At 45.6% G+C, this 23,770-nt stretch overlaps 3 protein-coding genes across 3 annotated transcripts in view; 1 reads left to right on the forward strand and 2 right to left on the reverse strand.

Annotated features, from left to right (window-relative positions):
- LOC308326957 (histone acetyltransferase KAT5-like) overlaps window positions 1–23,770 on the forward strand; it is a 43,566-nt gene that overhangs the window by 15,521 nt on the left and 4,275 nt on the right. Inside the window, exons 6-10 of the mRNA XM_080780052.1 lie at window positions 446–625; window positions 2,139–2,219; window positions 2,877–3,125; window positions 3,419–3,508; window positions 21,551–21,691. Of these exons, the coding sequence (XP_080636178.1) occupies window positions 446–625; window positions 2,139–2,219; window positions 2,877–3,125; window positions 3,419–3,508; window positions 21,551–21,691 (741 nt within the window). The remainder of the gene's footprint in view (window positions 1–445; window positions 626–2,138; window positions 2,220–2,876; window positions 3,126–3,418; window positions 3,509–21,550; window positions 21,692–23,770) is intronic.
- LOC308327079 (kelch domain-containing protein 3-like) lies at window positions 14,252–15,067 on the reverse strand (the record flags this gene model as incomplete). The annotated part of the gene is made up of 1 exon (XM_080780218.1): window positions 14,252–15,067. One exon carries the CDS (start codon window positions 15,065–15,067, stop codon window positions 14,252–14,254), a length of 816 nt encoding a protein of 271 aa, XP_080636344.1.
- Window positions 17,784–18,599, reverse strand: LOC308327080 (kelch domain-containing protein 3-like; the record flags this gene model as incomplete). Its single annotated transcript, XM_080780219.1, has 1 exon — window positions 17,784–18,599. One exon carries the CDS (start codon window positions 18,597–18,599, stop codon window positions 17,784–17,786), a length of 816 nt encoding a protein of 271 aa, XP_080636345.1.

The raw sequence follows: 23,770 nt of genomic DNA on the forward strand, positions 1-23,770 counted from the left end.
GAAGGGTTTAATGTGTACCCTCCTCCCTCCAGAAGGGTTTAATGTGTACCCCTCCTCCCTCCAGAAGGGTTTAATGTGTACCCCTCCTCCCTCCAGAAGGGTTTCATGTGTACCCCTCCTCCCTCCAGAAGGGTTTAATGTGTACTCCTCCCTCCAGAAGGGTTTAATGTGTACCCCTCCTCCCTCCAGAAGGGTTTCATGTGTACCCCTCCTCCCTCCAGAAGGGTTTAATGTGTACCCCTCCTCCCTCCAGAAGGGTTTAATGTGTACCCCTCCTCCCTCCAGAAGGGTTTAATGTGTACCCCTCCTCCCTCCAGAAGGGTTTAATGTGTACCCCTCCTCCCTCCAGAAGGGTTTAATGTGTACCCCTCCTCCCTCCAGAAGGGTTTCATGTGTACCCCTCCTCCCTCCAGAAGGGTTTAATGTGTACCCCTCCTCCCTCCAGAAGCGTAAGGGGGACTCCGGTCCGGCACCGCTCCCCTCCCAGGCGGTCAGCTCCGTTCCGTGTCTTCCCGGCTCGGCCGAGGCGTCTCAGGCCTCCGTGTTCCCCGTCGTTAGAGAGGCCTTCGGCACCAAGAGAGAGAGGGAAGACCTGGGCCTGGACCCGCTGGCATCACTCACTACGGTAAGAATATACTGGACCTGGAGTCACTACGGTAAGAATATACTGGACCTGGAGTCACTACGGTAAGAATATACTGGACCTGGAGTCACTACGGTAAGAATATACTGGACCTGGAGTCCAGTATATACTGGACCTGGAGTCACTACATGGCCATCTCCGTGAACTTGACGGTGACGTTGGTTGGTCGGAAACTCTGCAAATTGCTGCGCCACCTCTCAAGGTAGTGTAGAAGGCATACGCTTGCGTACATTTATTCAGAAGGCTTTAGTCTTCATGCTGAATCAATAAATAGTTCCCAAATCTCAGATAAAATACTGTATGTAGGCATGTGTCCCCAACATTGGTCAGCACATTAAAAAAATGATAAAAGCCAAGTATCACTAGTATGCCTAAATGCATGCATTCTAGAGGCAAGTTAGCCCAGAGTCCCATACAGAAACTGCCCCCGCAAGCACGACACCTTTTTATTTATTCATTAGGATATTTCTAGCATGCGCGATTGGAGCTGCTCACTCGGCAGCCTTCTACTCGAAGTGCAACACGTTGTGAGCTTGTAGATCGGCTCTCGCGGACTCGTGCTGCATGTTAAAAAACAAACTCACAATTATAATAAGAACATACACTTATCTGCATTCTGCACTGTACGAATCCAACGTCGTTTAGTGTAGTAATGCCTGCAGTAGGCCTATTGAAATTGTTTTGTTATGGGGCAGGAGCTCAGTTGTGTGTGTGTGTGTGTGTGTGTGTGTGTGTGTGTGTGTGTGAGTCCAATCTGGGTGAAATTCACATTGGAAAATTAATATAACGGACCGGACAGAACACGGCCCGGCCCGACTGGCTTTTAGCTCTGCATATATGGTTCACAGACATGCCGGTCTGACAGACAGACAGAAAGCACTCACTATAGGGCCGCTAATTAGTCATAAATAAATAAATAAATAGAAGACCACATTAGCCTTTACTGAATGAATGGCATCAGCCAGACGGGCCAGTCATATCATAGTTTTAAGCCAGCTCACCTCCACTCGCGCTTGTTCACAAACATGACGGACAGACAGACAAGAGAGGCTGTTGATGATGATTATTATTACCACTGTAACTCGCTGATCAGCATATTATGTTGACAGAGACTCAGCCAATTACAGTTTCACGTAGGCCTAATGCCATTGCTGCAAGCACCTATATCTGCCTCCATTTGCGTCGTGGTATTACTCTATTCTATAATAATGTACCGGTATATTGATCACAGACGCCACACAGAATAGCCAACTCTTACCTGCAGCTGAGGAAACGTACAACAAGCCTACAAATTAACTTATTTTCTCATTATGTGAAAGTAACTGTGAACTTATTAACGTCCTGACATTTAACAAGGAGTGAAGCAATGTTTCCTAAATAATAAGACCTGGGCCTGGATCCACTGGCATCACTCACTATGGTAAGAATAAACTGGACCTGGAGTCAGTGGTAGAGAAGCACTCCTCATGTGACGTCTCTCTGTCTCCCCCTACAGCAGCAGAATGGAACTGCACGTCGCCTCCTCCCCTCGCAGCCCGGACGCAAGAGGAAGGCCAACTGCGGTGGCACCGATGAGGTACGTCCCTTTAAAAGGTCCCCCTCTGTACCGACGAGGTACGTCCCTTTAAAAGGTCCCCCTCTGTACCGACGAGGTACGTCCCTTTAAAAGGTCCCCCTCTGTACCGACGAGGTACGTCCCTTTAAAAGGTCCCCCTCTGTACCGACGAGGTACGTCCCTTTAAAAGGTCCCCCTCTGTACCGACGAGGTACGTCCCTTTAAAAGGTCCCCCTCTGCACCGACGAGGTACGTCCCTTTAAAAGGTCCCCCTCTGCACCGACGAGGTACGTCCCTTTAAAAGGTCCTCCTCTGTACCGACGAGGTACGTCCCTTTAAAAGGTCCCCCTCTGTACCGACGAGGTACGTCCCTTTAAAAGGTCCCCCTCTGTACGGACGAGGTACGTCCCTTTAAAAGGTCCCCCTCTGTACCGACGAGGTACGTCCCTTTAAAAGGTCCCCCTCTGTACGGACGAGGTACGTCCCTTTAAAAGGTCCCCCTCTGCACCAACGAGGTACGCCAGGCGCGCTACGAGCTTGTAGCTCTGCTCTTTTTGAGAAATGACTGACGACTGACATTAGAAACATAGCTTTTTCAGAAAACTGTCAGGATTTTTAGAATCTGATCTCAGGTCAGAATGAGTTTAAGAACCCGTCCCTCTCTGTCGCCCCCCGCAGGACTCCCAGGACAGTTCGGACGGCATCCCCACGGCGCCCCGCATGACGGGCTCCCTGGTGTCGGACCGCAGCCACGACGACATCGTGACGCGCATGAAGAACATCGACTGCATCGAGCTGGGCCGCCACCGCCTGAAGCCCTGGTACTTCTCGCCCTACCCCCAGGAGCTGACCGCCCTGCCCATCCTCTACCTCTGTGAATTCTGCCTCAAGTACCTCAAGAGCCTCAAGTGTCTGCAGAGGCACCTGGTGAGTGTCTCTGTCTGTGTGAGTGTGTGTGGGTTAGGGGTTAGGGGTTAGGGCCGCCCTGCCCATCCTCTACCTCTGTGAATTCTGCCAGTGTCTGCAGAGGCACCTGGTGTGTGTGTGTGTGTGTGTGTGTGTGTGTGTGTGTGAGCGTTCGTGCACTTGCGTTTTCCACATATTCTATTGTCTTCTCCACAATGTATTGCATTGTCTTCCAGACTAAATGTATTGTCTTGTCTTCCAGACTAAATGTATTGTCTTGTCTTCCAGACTAAATGTATTGTCTTGTCTTCCAGACTAAATGCCATCTTCGACATCCTCCAGGGAACGAGATCTATCGTAAAGGAACCATCTCGTTTTTTGAGATCGACGGCAGGAAAAACAAAGTGAGTTCTGATTGGTCCCTCATCCTGATGATTGACAGCCCTGTAGACCAATGGTTCCTCAGAGATTACACGTTTGACCCAAACTAGTGAAAATAGCAGATCTACAAGCACACAACGCTAGATATTTATAATATATATATATATCTATAGAACTACAAGCGCACGACGCGTGACGTTGCGCAGCGTTGCAAGCTTGAAGATCAGATATTCTCAGTTCTATGTTTCTTTTCTGGTATTTCTTAGATTTGTTTGTTTGCTTTTCAAATTCATGGACTTATAGTACAGATGTTTCCGATACCGATACTGGTATCGGGTAGCTCGTAGTACACAGCTGTCATTAATGGTCTTGATTGCCTATGCGTTCGTCTCTCTCTCTCTCTCTCTCTCTCTCTGGTGTGTGTGGGGGGCGTGGGGAGGAGATTAGTGGCGCTGCCCTCGACAGTGATATATACTTCTCCAGCAAGCGGTGCAGAACCGAGAGAGTGACAATTTATTTTTGGATGCCTTTATCCAAGGTGCTTTACATAGATTGTGCATTACATTCTCCCATTCACACACACATTCACACACCGATTGCGGCGGAAGCCATGCAAGGTACCAACCAGCACATCGGGAGCATTTTGGGGTTCAGTGTCTTGCCCAAGGACACTTCCACATGTAGACAGAAGGAGCCGGGATTCGAACCGCCGACCCATGGATCATTGGACGACCTGCTCTACCTCTTGAGCCACAGTCGCCCCTATGTGCTCCTATGTCCTCTCATAGCCCCTGCTGTGTCCTTTATGGGCCCACTCCTGTTTTTTCTCAATTCTACAGAAAACATTTTTTCCAATTATTTTTTATTTTGTTTTTCCTGTTGGTAATCATGGCTGCCAGTTCCCACCTGATGTTGTGTGTGAGTTCAGACTGCTCCAGACCGTACTGAATAACTGCCAGCTTGCATAATGTCTTGAGGCTAGGACTGAAGTCTAAGACATACAGGTCACCTGGTCTGTGTACTGCTCCAAAGAGGATGATACGATCTCCCACCATGCAACAGCACATTTCCTCCATCCCATGTGGGTGTTTCCCCTTGGGCTCAACCTTCTTCCAGGAGAAGGTCTCTGGACTGAATTTCCACACATCATTTGAGGTCTGGTAATGGTTCCTGCCACGGCCACCAATTATGTACAGCTCTCCTTTGTAGGTAAATGCTGAATGATAATAACGTCCTTCTGGAACAAGCTGTGGAGAAGGTGTGTCCAGCCAGCTGTTGGTCTCTGTGTCAAACACTCTAATGGTGTTGTATTTCTGACTCTTATAGCCCCCAAATACAAACATCTTTGTCCCGATGATGGAGGCAGAGTGACAGTCTGTAGCATGAGGTGGAGTTCCTCTGGTGTTAATTTCAGACCAGACCATCGTGGTCGTGTCCAACTTGTAGATGTCATTAGTGTATCTATACCCGGCCCATCCTCCATGGATAAACATGACCTTCCCAACAACACAGGCTGAGTGGCCCTGCCTCCCCTGTGGAACGGTCCCAGAAACCTTGGGTGTGAGCATTCTGTGGTCGTCAACATCAAAAGCATAAAGCACCGTGCTGTGGTTCCCCATGTCAGTCCTTCCCCCCCAGATGTAGATGAAAGGGTCGATCAGCACAGCTGTGCGGCTGATTTTCATGGGGCGTACCTCAAGGGGGCGTTGTCCTCTTCTATGTGTCTCTGGGGGCAACTCGGTCCAGCATAAAGACAGTGTATTGAAGACATGCACTTCAGTCCGACGCTCTGACTCGATAAAGTCTCCTCTAAAGCAGTACACTTTGTGGTCCACTGCTACAGCAGCATCATACTCTGGAAGCCCTTTTAGGTGCACCGTCCAACGAAGCATTTCTCACAGTAGTTTATAGGTTTCTCTGTCCTGAATACCTTGAATGAATGACTTGAAGGAATGCAGTCCTACTGTGTGGGTCAGCACTTATATAGGTTAGCGGGCCTACGTGTGACGTAGACATGATGTCAGGCCTACGTGTAACGTTTGCATGTTAAGCTTTCTGTGGTTTTTAAAAGATTTTTTTAAACCCTTAGATTTTGGATACTATATTATTGTCCCAAAAGTTAGGGGGACCTTATTTGTTTGGCCTTGGAGCCAATGGGTGTTAACACACTACTTTGTCTATTGCGTTTTTAAAACTTTTCTATTTTTCTACTTTCATACACTTAATGAAATCACTTACTGAAATGTTTAACAATCATATCATCATACTAGCCTAAAGTACTCGTACTCGGTATCGGAACCGGGGCCCGATACTTTGAGACGAGTACTACAACATTCAATTGACACTAGGCTGAACGCTCAATGCAACGGGAGCTAGTCTGACCCAACACGGCAGCAACATGAGCAAAGCGCCCAAAACGGCTGATCTACAAGCATAAATGACAACTGACAAAGTGTAGAACGGAGGTCCATCTTTATATTCGGCGGGCGACATAACCAGATGAATATATTATCATTTTGATAAGTTATAGTTGTCCTTTCTACTTGTAGCAGGAGCACATTAAAAGTATTTATTTCATTCATATCAGACCACCAGGTCAAAACAAAGTGAAGTGTAGATTTGTGTCTGTGTATATTCAGCTGGGCAGCATTATTATATTAATAAATGAGCATTAATTAACCTACGTTGTGACTCTCCACTCCTCTTGACGCAGCCCCAGGTCATTAAAAGTTATTCCATCAGACGAGTTCCAACAAAGTAATCCATGACTGCCCTTAAAATCCTCATAAAGATATAAAAGCCAAAGTTTATTTTGCCGTAAAAACAACTTGCAGAGTTGTTTTTCTTTGCCACAGCACCCCCACCCCTCCTCCCCCGCACATCTGCAGGGACCGTGTGACATAGGTGGGGTTTTTTGCCTCGAGCATAATGAAAGAAAGGCAAGGTCAACACGGTCAACATTTTTCTTTTAAAACGATGAGAATACTAGAGTGTGTTTGAATAGAACCATTTTTTTTTTATTGCTAATAAGAAAAACAAGTAACATTTTGGAATTTTATATTTTTTTCTAAATCATTTCAGGCTATTATACAGAAGCCGTGTGTGTCTGTGTGTCACACCAAAAGTGGTGACCTATATAATCCTGTACATTAGAATCATCACGAAATCCTCACCCCTACACAGCTGTCATTAATGGTCTTGATTGCCTATGCGTTCGTCTCTCTCTCTCTCTCTCTCTCTCTCTCTGACAATTTTTTTTGGATGCCTTTATCCAAGGTGCTTTACATAGATTGTGCATTACATTCTCCCATTCACACACACATGCATACACCGATTGCGGCGGAAGCCATGCAAGGCACCAACCAGCACATCGGGAGCAATTTGGGGTTCAGCGTCTTGCCCAAGGACACTTCCACATGTAGACAGGAGGAGCCGGGATTCGAACCGCCGACCCATGGATCATTGGACGACCTGCTCTACCTCTTGAGCCACAGTCGCCCCTATGTGCTCCTATGTCCTCTCATAGCCCCTGCTGTGTCCTTCATGGGCCCACTCCTGTTTTTTCTCAATTCTACAGAAAACATTTTTTCCAATTTGTTTTTATTTTATTTTTCCTATTGGCTGCTGGTTGTCATGGCTTCCAGTTCCTATTGGCTGTTGGTAGTCATGGCTGCCAGTTCCCACCTGATGTTGTGTGGGAGTTCAGACTGCTCCAGACCGTACTGAATAACTGCCAGCTTGCATAATATCTTGAGGCTAGGACTGAAGTCTAAGACATACAGGTCACCTGGTCTGTTGTCTGCTCCAAAGAGGATGATACGATCTCCCACCATGCAACAGCACATACCCTCCATCCCATGTGGGTGTTTCCCCTTGGGCTCAACCTTCTTCCAGGAGAAGGTCTCTGGACTGAATTTCCACACATCATTTAAGGTCTGGTAATGGTTCCTGCGACGGCCACCAATTATGTACAGCTCTCCATTGTAGGTAAAGTCTGAATGACCATAACGTCCTTCTGGAACAAACTGTGGAGAAGGTGTGTCCAGCCAGCTGTTGGTCTCTGTGTCAAACACTATAATGGTGTTGTATTTCTGACTCTTATAGCCCCCAAATACAAACATCTTTGTCCCGATGATGGAGGCAGAGTGACAGTCTGTAGCATGAGGTGGAGTTCCTCTGGTGTTAATTTCAGACCAGACCATCGTGGTGGTGTCCAACTTGTAGATGTCATTAGTGTATCTATACCCGGCCCATCCTCCATGGATAAACATGACCTTCCCTCCAACACAAGCTGAGTGGCCCTGCCTCCCCTCTGGAACGGTCCCAGAAACCTTGGGTGTGAGCATTCTGTGGTCGTCAACATCAAAAGCATAAAGCACCGTGCTGTGGTTCCCCATGTCAGTCCTTCCCCCCCAGATGTAGATGAAAGGGTCGATCAGCACAGCTGTGGGTCTGGTGGTCATGGGGTGAACCTGTAGGGGGCGTTGTCCTCTTCCAGGTGTCTCTGGGGGCAACTCGGTCCAGCATAAAGACAGTGTGTTGAAGACATGCACTTCAGTCCGACGCTCTGACTCGATAAAGTCTCCTCTAAAGCAGTACACTTTGTGGTTCACTGCTAGAGCAGCATCATACTCTGGAAGCCTGCTTCCAACGAAGCATTTCTCACAGTAGTTTATAGGTTTCTCTGTCCTGAATACCTTGAATGAATGACTTGAAGGAATGCAGTCCTACTGTGTGGGTCAGCACTTATATAGGTTAGCGGGCCTACGTGTGACGTAGACATGATGTCAGGCCTACGTGTGACGTAGACATGATGTCAGGCCTACGTGTAACGTTTTCATGTTAAGCTTTCTGTGGTTTTTAAAAGATTTTTTTAAACCGTTAGATTTTGGATACTATATTATTGTCCCAAAAGTTAGGGGGACCTTATTTGTTTGGCCTTGGAGCCAATGGGTGTTAACACACTACTTTGTCTATTGCGTTTTTAAAACTTTTCTATTTTTCTACTTTCATACACTTAATAAAATCACTTACTGAAATGTTTAACAATCATATCATCATACTAGCCTAAAGTACTCGTACTCGGTACTGGAAGCGGGGCCCGATACTTTGAGACGAGTACTACAACATTCAATTGACACTAGGCTGAACGCTCAATGCAACGGGAGCTAGTCTGACCCAACACGGCAGCAACATGAGCAAAGCGCCCAAAACGGCTGATCTACAAGCATAAATGACAACTGACAAAGTGTAGAACGGAGGTCCATCTTTATATTCGGCGTGCGACATAACCAGATGAATATATTATCATTTTGATAAGTTATAGTTGTCCTTTCTACTTGTAGCAGGAGCACATTAAAAGTATTTATTTCATTCATATCAGACCACCAGGTCAAAACAAAGTGAAGTGTAGATTTGTGTCTGTGTATATTCAGCGGGCAGCATTATTATATTAATAAATGAGCATTAATTAACCTACGTTGTGACTCTCCACTCCTCTCGACGCAGCCCCAGGTCATTAAAAGTTATTCCATCAGACGAGTTCCAACAAAGTAATCCATGACTGTCCTTAAAATCCTCATGAAGATATAAAAGCCAAAGTTTATTTTGCCGTGAAAACAACTTGCAGAGTTGTTTTTCTTTGCCACAGCACCCCCACCCCCCCTCCCCCGCACATCTGCAGGGACCGTGTGACATAGGTGGGGTTTTTTGCCTCGAGCATAATGAAAGAAAGGCACGGTCAACATGGTCAACATTTTTCTTTTAAAACGATGATAATACTAGAGTGTGTTTGAATAGAACCATTTTTTTTATTGCTAATAAGAAAAATAAGTATTATTTATATATACGTAAATAAGTGTGTCTCTGGGGGCAACTTGGTCCAGCATAAAGACAGTGTATTGAAGACATGCACTTCAGTCCGACGCTCTGACTCGATAAAGTCTCCTCTAAAGCAGTACACTTTGTGGTCCACTGCTACAGCAGCATCATACTCTGGAAGCCCTTTTAGGTGCACCGTCCAACGAAGCATTTCTCACAGTAGTTTATAGGTTTCTCCCTGTAAAAGAATGCAGTCCTGAATACCTTGAATGAATGACTTGAAGGAATGCAGTCCTACTGTGTGGGTCAGCACTTATATAGGTTAGCGGGCCTACGTGTGACGTAGACATGATGTCAGGCCTACGTGTAACGTTTTCATGTTAAGCTTTCTGTGGTTTTTCAAAGATATTTTTAAACCGTTAGATTTTGGATACTATATTATTGTCCCAAAAGTTAGGGGGACCTTATTTGTTTGGCCTTGGACTTTGGCCTTTCTTATTTTCTAATAAGAAAAATAAGTAACATTTTGGAATTTTATATTTTTTCTAAATCATTTCAGGCTATTATACAGAAGCCGTGTGTGTCTGTGTGTCACACCAAAAGTGGTGACCTATATAATCCTGTACATTAGAATCATCACGAAATCCTCACCCCTACACAGCTGTAACCCATTTTTCACCCCTGTGTCAATAATCTAATGTGATCCTGGGCTCTACACACCCTCCGCCAACCTAGTCCCCATATATGGGGGACAAGGGGAGAGCAACGGACTTGACCTCATGCTTCCTTCATGCCTGAGTGTCCAAGTTGCTCCTTTACACCTGACAGGGGGGAGTTTCTTCTTTAATCGTCATTAATGGTCTTGATTGCCTATGCGTTCGTCTCTCTCTCTCTCTCTCTCTCTCTCTCTCTCTCTCTCTCTGGTGTGTGTGGGGGGCGTGGGGAGGAGATTAGTGGCGCTGCCCTCGACAGTGATATATACTTCTCCAGCAAGCGGTGCAGAACCGAGAGAGTGACACATTTTTTTGGATGCCTTTTATCCAAGGTGCTTTACATAGATTGTGCATTACATTCTCCCATTCACACACACATTCACACACCGATTGCGGCGGAAGCCATGCAAGGCACCAACCAGCACATCGGGAGCATTTTGGGGTTCAGTGTCTTGCCCAAGGACACTTCCACATGTAGACAGAAGGAGCCGGGATTCGAACCGCCGACCCATGGATCATTGGACGACCTGCTCTACCTCTTGAGCCACAGTCGCCCCTATGTGCTCCTATGTCCTCTCATAGCCCCTGCTGTGTCCTTTATGGGCCCACTCCTGTTTTTTCTCAATTATACAGAAAACATTTTTTCCAATAAGTTTTTATTTTGTTTTTCCTTGTTGGTAATCATGGCTGCCAGTTCCCACCTGATGTTGTGTGTGAGTTCAGACTGATCCAGACCGTACTGAATAACTGCCAGCTTGCATAATGTCTTGAGGCTAGGACTGAAGTCTAAGACATACAGGTCACCTGGTCTGTTGTCTGCTCCAAAGAGGATGATACGATCTCCCACCATGCAACAGCACATACCCTCCATCCCATGTGGGTGTTTCCCCTTGGGCTCAACCTTCTTCCAGGAGAAGGTCTCTGGACTGAATTTCCACACATCATTTAAGGTCTGGTAATTCTGGTAATGGTTCCAGCCACGGCCACCAAATATGTACAGTTCTCCATTGTAGGTAAAGGCTGAATGACCATAACGTCCTTCTGGAACAAGCTGTGGAGAAGGTGTGTCCAGCCAGATGTTGGTCTCTGTGTCAAACACTCTGATGGTGTTGTAGTTCTGACTCTTATAGCCCGCAAATACAAACATCTTTGTCCCGATGATGGTGGTAGAGTGGCATGTCGTAGCATGAGGTGGAGTTCCTCTGGTGTTAATTTCAGACCAGACCATCGTGGTGGTGTCCAACTTGTAGATGTCATTAGTGTATCTATACCCGGCCCATCCTCCATGGATAAACATGACCTTCCCAACAACACAGGCTGAGTGGCCCCGCCTCCCCTGTGGAACGGTCCCAGAAACCTTGGGTGTGAGCATTCTGTGGTCGTCGACATCAAATGCATAAAGCACCTTGCTGTAGTTCCCTGTGTCAGTCCTTCCCCCCCAGATGTAGATGAAAGGGTCGATCAGCACAGCTGTGCGGCTGGTTTTCATGGGGTGAACCTGTAGGGGGCGTTGTCCTCTTCCAGGTGTCTCTGGGGGCAACTCGGTCCAGCATAAAGACAGTGTATTGAAGACATGCACTTCAGTCCGACGCTCTGACTCGATAAAGTCTCCTCTAAAGCAGTACACTTTGTGGTCCACTGCTACAGCAGCATCATACTCTGGAAGCCCTTTTAGGTGCACCGTCCAACGAAGCATTTCTCACAGTAGTTTATAGGTTTCTCTGTCCTGAATACCTTGAATGAATGACTTGAAGGAATGCAGTCCTACTGTGTGGGTCAGCACTTATATAGGTTAGCGGGCCTACGTGTGACGTAGACATGATGTCAGGCCTACGTGTGACGTAGACATGATGTCAGGCCTACGTGTAACGTTTTCATGTTAAGCTTTCTGTGGTTTTTAAAAGATTTTTTTAAACCGTTAGATTTTGGATACTATATTATTGTCCCAAAAGTTAGGGGGACCTTATTTGTTTGGCCTTGGAGCCAATGGGTGTTAACACACTACTTTGTCTATTGCGTTTTTAAAACTTTTCTATTTTTCTACTTTCATACACTTAATAAAATCACTTACTGAAATGTTTAACAATCATATCATCATACTAGCCTAAAGTACTCGTACTCGTTATCGGAACCGGGGCCCGATACTTTGAGACGAGTACTACAACATTCAATTTACACTTGGCTGAACGCTCAATGCAACGGGAGCTAGTCTGACCCAACACGGCAGCAACATGAGCAAAGCGCCCAAAACGGCTGATCTACAAGCATAAATGACAACTGACAAAGTGTAGAACGGAGGTCCATCTTTATATTCGGCGGGCGACATAACCAGATGAATATATTATCATTTTGATAAGTTATAGTCGTCCTTTCTACTTGTAGCAGGAGCACATTAAAAGTATTTATTTCATTCATATCAGACCACCAGGTCAAAACAAAGTGAAGTGTAGATTTGTGTCTGTGTATATTCAGCGGGCAGCATTATTATATTAATAAATGAGCATTAATTAACCTACGTTGTGACTCTCCACTCGTCTTGACGCAGCCCCAGGTCATTAAAAGTTATTCCATCAGACGAGTTCCAACAAAGTAATCCATGACTGTCCTTAAAATCCTCATAAAGATATAAAAGCCAAAGTTTATTTTGCCGTAAAAACAACTTGCAGAGTTGTTTTTCTTTGCCACAGCACCCCCACCCCTCCCCCGCACATCTGCAGGGACCGTGTGACATAGGTGGGGTTTTTTGCCTCGAGCATAATGAAAGAAAGGCACGGTCAACATGGTCAACATTTTTCTTTTAAAACGATGATAATACTAGAGTGTGTTAATAAGAAAAATAAGTATTATTTATATATACGTAAATAAGTGTGTCTCTGGGGGCAACTCGGTCCAGCATAAAGACAGTGTATTGAAGACATGCACTTCAGTCCGACGCTCTGACTCGATAAAGTCTCCTCTAAAGCAGTACACTTTGTGGTCCACTGCTACAGCAGCATCATACTCTGGAAGCCCTTTTAGGTGCACCGTCCAACGAAGCATTTCTCACAGTAGTTTATAGGTTTCTCTCTGTAAAATAATGCAGCCCTGAATACCTTGAATGAATGACTTGAAGGAATGCAGTCCTGCTGTGTGGGTCAGCACTTATATAGGTTAGCGGGCCTACGTGTGACGTAGACATGATGTCAGGCCTACGTGTAACGTTTTCATGTTAAGCTTTCTGTGGTTTTTAAAAGATTTTTTTAAACCGTTAGATTTTGGATACTATATTATTGTCCCAAAAGTTAGGGGGACCTTATTTGTTTGGCCTTGGACTTTGGCCTTTCTTATTTTCTAATAAGAAAAATAAGTAACATTTTGGAATTTTATATTTTTTCTAAATCATTTCAGGCTATTATACAGAAGCCGTGTGTGTCTGTGTGTCACACCAAAAGTGGTGACCTATATAATCCTGTACATTAGAATCATCACGAAATCCTCACCCCTACACAGCTGTAACCCATTTTTCACCCCTGTGTCAATAATCTAATGTGATCCTGGGCTCTACACACCCTCCGCCAACCTAGTCCCCATATATGGGGGACATGGGGAGAGCAACGGACTTGACCTCATGCTTCCTTCATGCCTGAGTGTCCAAGTTGCTCCTTTACACCTGACAGGGGAGAGTTTCTTCTTTAATGGTCATTAATGGTCTTGATTGCCTATGCGTTCGTCTCTCTCTCTCTCTCTCTCTCTCTCTCTCTGGTGTGTGTGGGGGGCGTGGGGAGGAGATTAGTGGCGCTGCCCTCGACAGTGATATATACTTCTCCAGCAAGCGGTGCAGAACCGAGAGAGTGACACATTTTTTTGGATGCCTTTATCCAAGGCGCTTTACATAGATTGTGCATTACATTCTCCCATTCACACACACATGCATACACCGATTGCGGCGGAAGCCATGCAAGGTACCAACCAGCACATCGGGAGCATTTTGGGGTTCAGTGTCTTGCCCAAGGACACTTCCACATGTAGACAGAAGGAGCCGGGATTCGAACCGCCGACCCATGGATCATTGGACGACCTGCTCTACCTCTTGAGCCACAGTCGCCCCTATGTGCTCCTATGTCCTCTCATAGCCCCTGCTGTGTCCTTTATGGGCCCACTCCTGTTTTTTCTCAATTCTACAGAAAACTTTTTTTCCAATTTGTTTTTATTTTATTTTTCCTATTGGCTGCTGGTTGTCATGGCTTCCAGTTCCTATTGGCTATTGGTAGTCATGGCTGCCAGTTCCCACCTGATGTTGTGTGGGAGTTCAGACTGATCCAGACTGTACTGAATAACTGCCAGCTTGCATAATGTCTTGAGGCTAGGACTGAAGTCTAAGACATACAGGTCACCTGGTCTGTTGTCTGCTCCAAAGAGGATGACACGATCTCCCACCATGCAACAGCACATACCCTCCATCCCATGTGGATGTTTCCCCTTGGGCTCAACCTTCTTCCAGGAGAAGGTCTCTGGACTGAATTTCCACACATCATTTAAGGTCTGGTAATGGTTCCTGCCACGGCCACCAATTATGTACAGTTCTCCATTGTAGGTAAAGGCTGAATGACCATAACGTCCTTCTGGAACAAACTGTGGAGAAGGTGTGTCCAGCCAGATGTTGGTCTCTGTGTCAAACACTCTAATGGTGTTGTATTTCTGACTCTTATAGCCCCCAAATACAAACATCTTTGTCCCGATGATGGAGGCAGAGTGACGGTCTGTAGCATGAGGTGGAGTTCCTCTGGTGTTAATTTCAGACCAGACCATCGTGGTGGTGTCCAACTTGTAGATGTCATTAGTGTATCTATACCCGGCCCATCCTCCATGGATAAACATGACCTTCCCAACAACACAGGCTGAGTGGCCCCGCCTCCCCTCTGGAACGGTCCCAGAAACCTTGGGTGTGAGCATTCTGTGGTCGTCAACATCAAAAGCATAAAGCACCGTGCTGTGGTTCCCCATGTCAGTCCTTCCCCCCCAGATGTAGATGAAAGGGTCGATCAGCACAGCTGTGCGGCTGGTTTTCATGGGGTGAACCTGTAGGGGGCGTTGTCCTCTTCTATGTGTCTCTGGGGGCAACTCGGTCCAGCATAAAGACAGTGTATTGAAGACATGCACTTCAGTCCGACGCTCTGACTCGATAAAGTCTCCTCTAAAGCAGTACACTTTGTGGTCCACTGCTACAGCAGCATCATACTCTGGAAGCCCTTTTAGGTGCACCGTCCAACGAAGCATTTCTCACAGTAGTTTATAGGTTTCTCTGTCCTGACTACCTTGAATGAATGACTTGAAGGAATGCAGTCCTACTGTGTGGGTCAGCACTTATATAGGTTAGCGGGCCTACGTGTGACGTAGACATGATGTCAGGCCTACGTGTAACGTTTTCATGTTAAGCTTTCTGTGGTTTTTCAAAGATATTTTTAAACCGTTAGATTTTGGATACTATATTATTGTCCCAAAAGTTAGGGGGACCTTATTTGTTTGGCCTTGGAGCCAATGGGTGTTAACACACTACTTTGTCTATTGCGTTTTTAAAACTTTTCTATTTTTCTACTTTCATACACTTAATAAAATCACTTACTGAAATGTTTAACAATCATATCATCATACTAGCCTAAAGTACTCGTACTCGGTATCGGAACCGGGGCCCGATACTTTGAGACGAGTACTACAACATTCAATTGACACTAGGCTGAACGCTCAATGCAACGGGAGCTAGTCTGACCCGACACGGCAGCAACATGAGCAAAGCGCCCAAAACGGCTGATCTACAAGCATAAATGACAACTGACAAAGTGTAGAACGGAGGTCCATCTTTATATTCGGCGGGCGACATAACCAGATGAATATATTATCATTTTGATAAGTTATAGTTGTCCTTTCTACTTGTAGCAGGAGCACATTAAAAGTATTTATTTCATTCATATCAGACCATCAGGTCAAAAAACAGTGAAGTGTAGATTTGTGTCTGTGTATATTCAGCTGGGCAGCATTATTATATTAATAAATGAGCATTAATTAACCTACGTTGTGACTCTCCACTCGTCTTGACGCAGCCCCAGGTCATTAAAAGTTATTCCATCAGACGAGTTCCAACAAAGTAATCCATGACTGTCCTTAAAATCCTCATAAAGATATAAAAGCCAAAGTTTATTTTGCCGTAAAAACAACTTGCAGAGTTGTTTTTCTTTGCCACAGCACCCCCACCCCTCCCCCGCACATCTGCAGGGACCGTGTGACATAGGTGGGGTTTTTTGCCTCGAGCATAATGAAAGAAAGGCACGGTCAACATGGTCAACATTTTTCTTTTAAAACGATGATAATACTAGAGTGTGTTAATAAGAAAAATAAGTATTATTTATATATACGTAAATAAGTGTGTCTCTGGGGGCAACTCGGTCCAGCATAAAGACAGTGTATTGAAGACATGCACTTCAGTCCGACGCTCTGACTCGATAAAGTCTCCTCTAAAGCAGTACACTTTGTGGTCCACTGCTACAGCAGCATCATACTCTGGAAGCCCTTTTAGGTGCACCGTCCAACGAAGCATTTCTCACAGTAGTTTATAGGTTTCTCTCTGTAAAATAATGCAGCCCTGAATACCTTGAATGAATGACTTGAAGGAATGCAGTCCTGCTGTGTGGGTCAGCACTTATATAGGTTAGCGGGCCTACGTGTGACGTAGACATGATGTCAGGCCTACGTGTAACGTTTTCATGTTAAGCTTTCTGTGGTTTTTAAAAGATTTTTTTAAACCGTTAGATTTTGGATACTATATTATTGTCCCAAAAGTTAGGGGGACCTTATTTGTTTGGCCTTGGACTTTGGCCTTTCTTATTTTCTAATAAGAAAAATAAGTAACATTTTGGAATTTTATATTTTTTCTAAATCATTTCAGGCTATTATACAGAAGCCGTGTGTGTCTGTGTGTCACACCAAAAGTGGTGACCTATATAATCCTGTACATTAGAATCATCACGAAATCCTCACCCCTACACAGCTGTAACCCATTTTTCACCCCTGTGTCAATAATCTAATGTGATCCTGGGCTCTACACACCCTCCGCCAACCTAGTCCCCATATATGGGGGACATGGGGAGAGCAACGGACTTGACCTCATGCTTCCTTCATGCCTGAGTGTCCAAGTTGCTCCTTTACACCTGACAGGGGAGAGTTTCTTCTTTAATGGTCATTAATGGTCTTGATTGCCTATGCGTTCGTCTCTCTCTCTCTCTCTCTCTCTCTCTCTCTGGTGTGTGTGGGGGGCGTGGGGAGGAGATTAGTGGCGCTGCCCTCGACAGTGATATATACTTCTCCAGCAAGCGGTGCAGAACCGAGAGAGTGACACATTTTTTTGGATGCCTTTATCCAAGGCGCTTTACATAGATTGTGCATTACATTCTCCCATTCACACACACATGCATACACCGATTGCGGCGGAAGCCATGCAAGGTACCAACCAGCACATCGGGAGCATTTTGGGGTTCAGTGTCTTGCCCAAGGACACTTCCACATGTAGACAGAAGGAGCCGGGATTCGAACCGCCGACCCATGGATCATTGGACGACCTGCTCTACCTCTTGAGCCACAGTCGCCCCTATGTGCTCCTATGTCCTCTCATAGCCCCTGCTGTGTCCTTTATGGGCCCACTCCTGTTTTTTCTCAATTCTACAGAAAACTTTTTTTCCAATTTGTTTTTATTTTATTTTTCCTATTGGCTGCTGGTTGTCATGGCTTCCAGTTCCTATTGGCTATTGGTAGTCATGGCTGCCAGTTCCCACCTGATGTTGTGTGGGAGTTCAGACTGATCCAGACTGTACTGAATAACTGCCAGCTTGCATAATGTCTTGAGGCTAGGACTGAAGTCTAAGACATACAGGTCACCTGGTCTGTTGTCTGCTCCAAAGAGGATGACACGATCTCCCACCATGCAACAGCACATACCCTCCATCCCATGTGGATGTTTCCCCTTGGGCTCAACCTTCTTCCAGGAGAAGGTCTCTGGACTGAATTTCCACACATCATTTAAGGTCTGGTAATGGTTCCTGCCACGGCCACCAATTATGTACAGTTCTCCATTGTAGGTAAAGGCTGAATGACCATAACGTCCTTCTGGAACAAACTGTGGAGAAGGTGTGTCCAGCCAGATGTTGGTCTCTGTGTCAAACACTCTAATGGTGTTGTATTTCTGACTCTTATAGCCCCCAAATACAAACATCTTTGTCCCGATGATGGAGGCAGAGTGACGGTCTGTAGCATGAGGTGGAGTTCCTCTGGTGTTAATTTCAGACCAGACCATCGTGGTGGTGTCCAACTTGTAGATGTCATTAGTGTATCTATACCCGGCCCATCCTCCATGGATAAACATGACCTTCCCAACAACACAGGCTGAGTGGCCCCGCCTCCCCTCTGGAACGGTCCCAGAAACCTTGGGTGTGAGCATTCTGTGGTCGTCAACATCAAAAGCATAAAGCACCGTGCTGTGGTTCCCCATGTCAGTCCTTCCCCCCCAGATGTAGATGAAAGGGTCGATCAGCACAGCTGTGCGGCTGGTTTTCATGGGGTGAACCTGTAGGGGGCGTTGTCCTCTTCTATGTGTCTCTGGGGGCAACTCGGTCCAGCATAAAGACAGTGTATTGAAGACATGCACTTCAGTCCGACGCTCTGACTCGATAAAGTCTCCTCTAAAGCAGTACACTTTGTGGTCCACTGCTACAGCAGCATCATACTCTGGAAGCCCTTTTAGGTGCACCGTCCAACGAAGCATTTCTCACAGTAGTTTATAGGTTTCTCTGTCCTGACTACCTTGAATGAATGACTTGAAGGAATGCAGTCCTACTGTGTGGGTCAGCACTTATATAGGTTAGCGGGCCTACGTGTGACGTAGACATGATGTCAGGCCTACGTGTAACGTTTTCATGTTAAGCTTTCTGTGGTTTTTCAAAGATATTTTTAAACCGTTAGATTTTGGATACTATATTATTGTCCCAAAAGTTAGGGGGACCTTATTTGTTTGGCCTTGGAGCCAATGGGTGTTAACACACTACTTTGTCTATTGCGTTTTTAAAACTTTTCTATTTTTCTACTTTCATACACTTAATAAAATCACTTACTGAAATGTTTAACAATCATATCATCATACTAGCCTAAAGTACTCGTACTCGGTATCGGAACCGGGGCCCGATACTTTGAGACGAGTACTACAACATTCAATTGACACTAGGCTGAACGCTCAATGCAACGGGAGCTAGTCTGACCCGACACGGCAGCAACATGAGCAAAGCGCCCAAAACGGCTGATCTACAAGCATAAATGACAACTGACAAAGTGTAGAACGGAGGTCCATCTTTATATTCGGCGGGCGACATAACCAGATGAATATATTATCATTTTGATAAGTTATAGTTGTCCTTTCTACTTGTAGCAGGAGCACATTAAAAGTATTTATTTCATTCATATCAGACCATCAGGTCAAAAAACAGTGAAGTGTAGATTTGTGTCTGTGTATATTCAGCTGGGCAGCATTATTATATTAATAAATGAGCATTAATTAACCTACGTTGTGACTCTCCACTCGTCTTGACGCAGCCCCAGGTCATTAAAAGTTATTCCATCAGACGAGTTCCAACAAAGTAATCCATGACTGAATCCATGACTAGAATCATCACGCAATCCTCAACCCTACACAGCTGTCATTAATGGTCTTGATTGCCTATGCGTTCGTCTCTCTCTCTCTCTCTCTCTCTCTCTCTCTCTGGTGTGTGTGGGGGGCGTGGGGAGGAGATTAGTGGCGCTGCCCTCGACAGTGATATATACTTCTCCAGCAAGCGGTGCAGAACCGAGAGAGTGACACATTTTTTTGGATGCCTTTATCCAAGGCGCTTTACATAGATTGTGCATTACATTCTCCCATTCACACACACATGCATACACCGATTGCGGCGGAAGCCATGCAAGGTACCAACCAGCACATCGGGAGCATTTTGGGGTTCAGTGTCTTGCCCAAGGACACTTCCACATGTAGACAGAAGGAGCCGGGATTCGAACCGCCGACCCATGGATCATTGGACGACCTGCTCTACCTCTTGAGCCACAGTCGCCCCTATGTGCTCCTATGTCCTCTCATAGCCCCTGCTGTGTCCTTTATGGGCCCACTCCTGTTTTTTCTCAATTCTACAGAAAACATTTTCCAATTTGTTTTTATTTTATTTTTCCTATTGGCTGTTGGTTGTCATGGCTGCCAGTTCCTATTGGCTGTTGGTAGTCATGGCTGCCAGTTCCCACCTGATGTTGTGTGGGAGTTCAGACTGCTCCAGACCGTACTGAATAACTGCCAGCTTGCATAATGTCTTGAGGCTAGGACTGAAGTCTAAGACATACAGGTCACCTGGTCTGTTGTCTGCTCCAAAGAGGATGATACGATCTCCCACCATGCAACAGCACATCTTAGTCATCCCATGTGGGTGTTTCCCCTTGGGCTCAACCTTCTTCCAGGAGAAGGTCTCTGGACTGAATTTCCACACATCATTTAAGGTCTGGTAATGGTTCCAGCCACGGCCACCAATTATGTACAGCTCTCCATTGTAGGTAAATGCTGAATGATAATAACGTCCTTCTGGAACAAGCTGTGGAGAAGGTGTGTCCAGCCAGCTGTTGGTCTCTGTGTCAAACACTCTGATGGTGTTGTAGTTCTGACCCTTATAGCCCCCAAATACAAACATCTTTGTCCCAATGATGGAGGCAGAGTGACCTTGTGTAGTTCCTCTGAGGTTAATTAAAGCCCAGACCATCGTGGTGGTGTCCAACTTGTAGAGGTCATTAGTATGTCCAGTCCAGTTGATTCCTCCATGGATAAACATGACCTTCCCAACAACACAGGCTGAGTGGCCTTCCCTCCCCTCTGGAATGGTCCCAGAAACCTTGGGTGTGAGCATTCTGTGGTCGTCGACATCAAATGCATAAAGCACCTTGCTGTAGTTCCCTGTGTCAGTCAATCCCCCCCAGATGTAGATGAAAGGGTCGATCAGCACAGCTGTGGGTCTGGTGGTCATGGGGTGAACCTGTAGGGGGCGTTGTCCTCTTCCAGGTGTCTCTGGGGGCAACTCGGTCCAGCATAAAGACAGTGTGTTGAAGACATGCACTTCAGTCCGACGCTCTGACTCGATAGTCTCGAAGTCTCCTCTAAAGCAGTACACTTTGTGGTCCACTGCTACAGCAGCAAAAGGAAGCCCTTTTAGGTGCACCGTCCAACAAAGCATTTCTCACAGTAGTTTATAGGTTTCTCTCTGTAAAAGAATGCAGTCCTGAATACCTTGAATGAATGACTTGAAGGAACGCAGTCCTACTGTGTGGGTCAGCACTTATATAGGTTAGCGGGCCTACGTGTGACGTAGGACATGATGTCAGGCCTACGTGTGACGTAGGACATGTGATGTGTGTGTTCAGGACATGTGATGTGTGTTCCAGACCTATCAGAGCCTGTGTTTAAGGTCATGTGATGTGTGTTTCCAGACCTATTCCCAGAACCTGTGTTTACTGGCCAAGTGCTTCCTGGACCACAAGACGCTGTACTACGACACCGACCCCTTCCTGTTCTACGTCATGACGGAGTACGACGCCAAAGGATTCCACATCGTGGGATACTTCTCCAAGGTATTAATACTCTGTGCTTGTATTTTAATACTTCTCCGTTCAGGGTGGGAACTAGGTTTCGGTGTTTTAAGCATTATGTTATGCTTTAGCTATTGGGGAAAATAGCAGATCTACAAGCTCATAGCTATGAGCTTGTAGGTCTGCTATTTTTGGAAAGAAAAGTGTGAAAATGTAGCGCACATCTTTGAATATATATTCTTTAACCCATTCAGACCGGGAACCCATTTTGGAGTTAGCATCATGTTATGCTTTAGCTATTGAAAAATAGCAGATCTACAAGCTCATAGCGCGCCACCGAGTGGCGCGCTACGAGCTTGTAGGTCTGCTATTTTTGAAAAATCGAAGAAAGACTGACATTTTCAGAATCTGATCTCAGGTCAGAATGGGTTAATCAGACCAGTGTGTGTCCGGTGGAAAACCTCGTACGAATCTGATCTCAGGTCAGAATGGGTTAAGAATATATATTAGTTTTTAACTCAAATCTTTGCTTCTGGGACCCCCCTCCCTGTAGAGAAAATACACTGATTTAGTCAAAATGCTCCCAGAGGGCTGGGACTAGATTGAAAATATTAATTTTGTTAATCAAATTAATTATAGGCCTTGTAATGAATTAATACAATTTTAATCACATCAATATTCGACCTGAGAACAGCGATATTTATTTTCAAATGGACTTTGGTATAGCAGTGAATAAATGAATAGTGACTATACATGAGCTTATAAAAGGTTGTGTGCCAGGCTACTTAACAGATAAACAACTTGTTTAAAACATCTCGTTTAAAACAAGTGCAGCCCTGCAGGTAGTCTATATATGAATACTCAAATGTGCTTTACATGGGTGGCATGAGAAAACAAATAAAACCAACTTTATTAGGGGGAACACTAGACGAAGGAATACGATCAATGCGTTTTGGGGAGTGCATACTGCATTCCACAGGGTTGGGGGCCGCAATTCCAGAACAACCTGATCATTAGAAAACATCTGTTGCTTTAACCCATTCTGACCTGAGATCAGATTCATACGAGGTTTCCACTGGACACACACTGGTCTGATGAACCCATTCTGACCTGAGATCAGATTCTAAAAATGTCAGTCGTTCTTCGAATTTTTCAAAAATAGCAGACCTACAAGCTCGTATCGCGCCACTCGGTGGCGCGCTATGAGCTTGTAGATCTGCTATTTTTCAATAGGTAAAGCATAACATGATGCTAACACCAAAATGGGTGCCCGGTCAGAATGGGTTAAAGGATAGACCAACAATACCAACATAATATTTAATGTGCCATAACCGTTTTATCTGGGCCGGTGTGGACTGTGGGTTGGGACCGACGTCACGTGGGTCCAAGTCCGACTGACATTAGCCCCATTATGGGACCCTTAACGCCGTTATAACGTAGCTCTGTGGACATCTAGGGTTAGGGTTAGGGGACATCTGCTGGCAAATCCCATTGACATATATGGGATTTGCAGGCTCTTACATCACAAACTGCCGGCAAATCAGAGCACCTGTTTGAGCCAGAAAACCCCAGATAACAGAAAATCTATCTAATGTTTTTCGGGTGCAATTGAGATTAGAAAACCTAAAAAAAATAAGAACAATTCCAAAAACGTTTTTTTAATTTAAAACGTTAAAAGTTGTTGTATAGCCCCATGTCTACATGGAACGTTTCCCTGCGCTATTATAGCACAAAATCATGCCTTTATCAACGCTTCCAACCGATAATTTTTAATCTAAATGTCCCACGCACGGGGCAAAAGCCATACAAGCGGCTTCTTGATTATTTTGGGGTGAATGGTGCTGTGTTCTCGTCTGACTGACGACACTGCAGACAGCGAGCGCTCCCAGAGTCTTTAGACGAGCGCTCCTAGTGACTAGTCCCGAAACCGTCCCGAATGAGATACCTTTACCTCCCAAATAGATGTTTTATAGGCCCCCGGGGGCGTCGGGGACCACAAGGCCCTCAGAAGGGTGGTGCGCTCAGCCGAGCGTATCACTGGGTGTCGGCTGCCCAGCATGGAGGAACTGTACACTCAGAGATGCCTCAGGAAGTCCCTGAGGATCATTAAGGACCCCACAC

This window comes from Protomyctophum bolini (genome assembly GCF_963924005.1).
Source record: "Protomyctophum bolini genome assembly, chromosome: 13".
NCBI lineage: Eukaryota > Metazoa > Chordata > Actinopteri > Myctophiformes > Myctophidae > Protomyctophum > Protomyctophum bolini.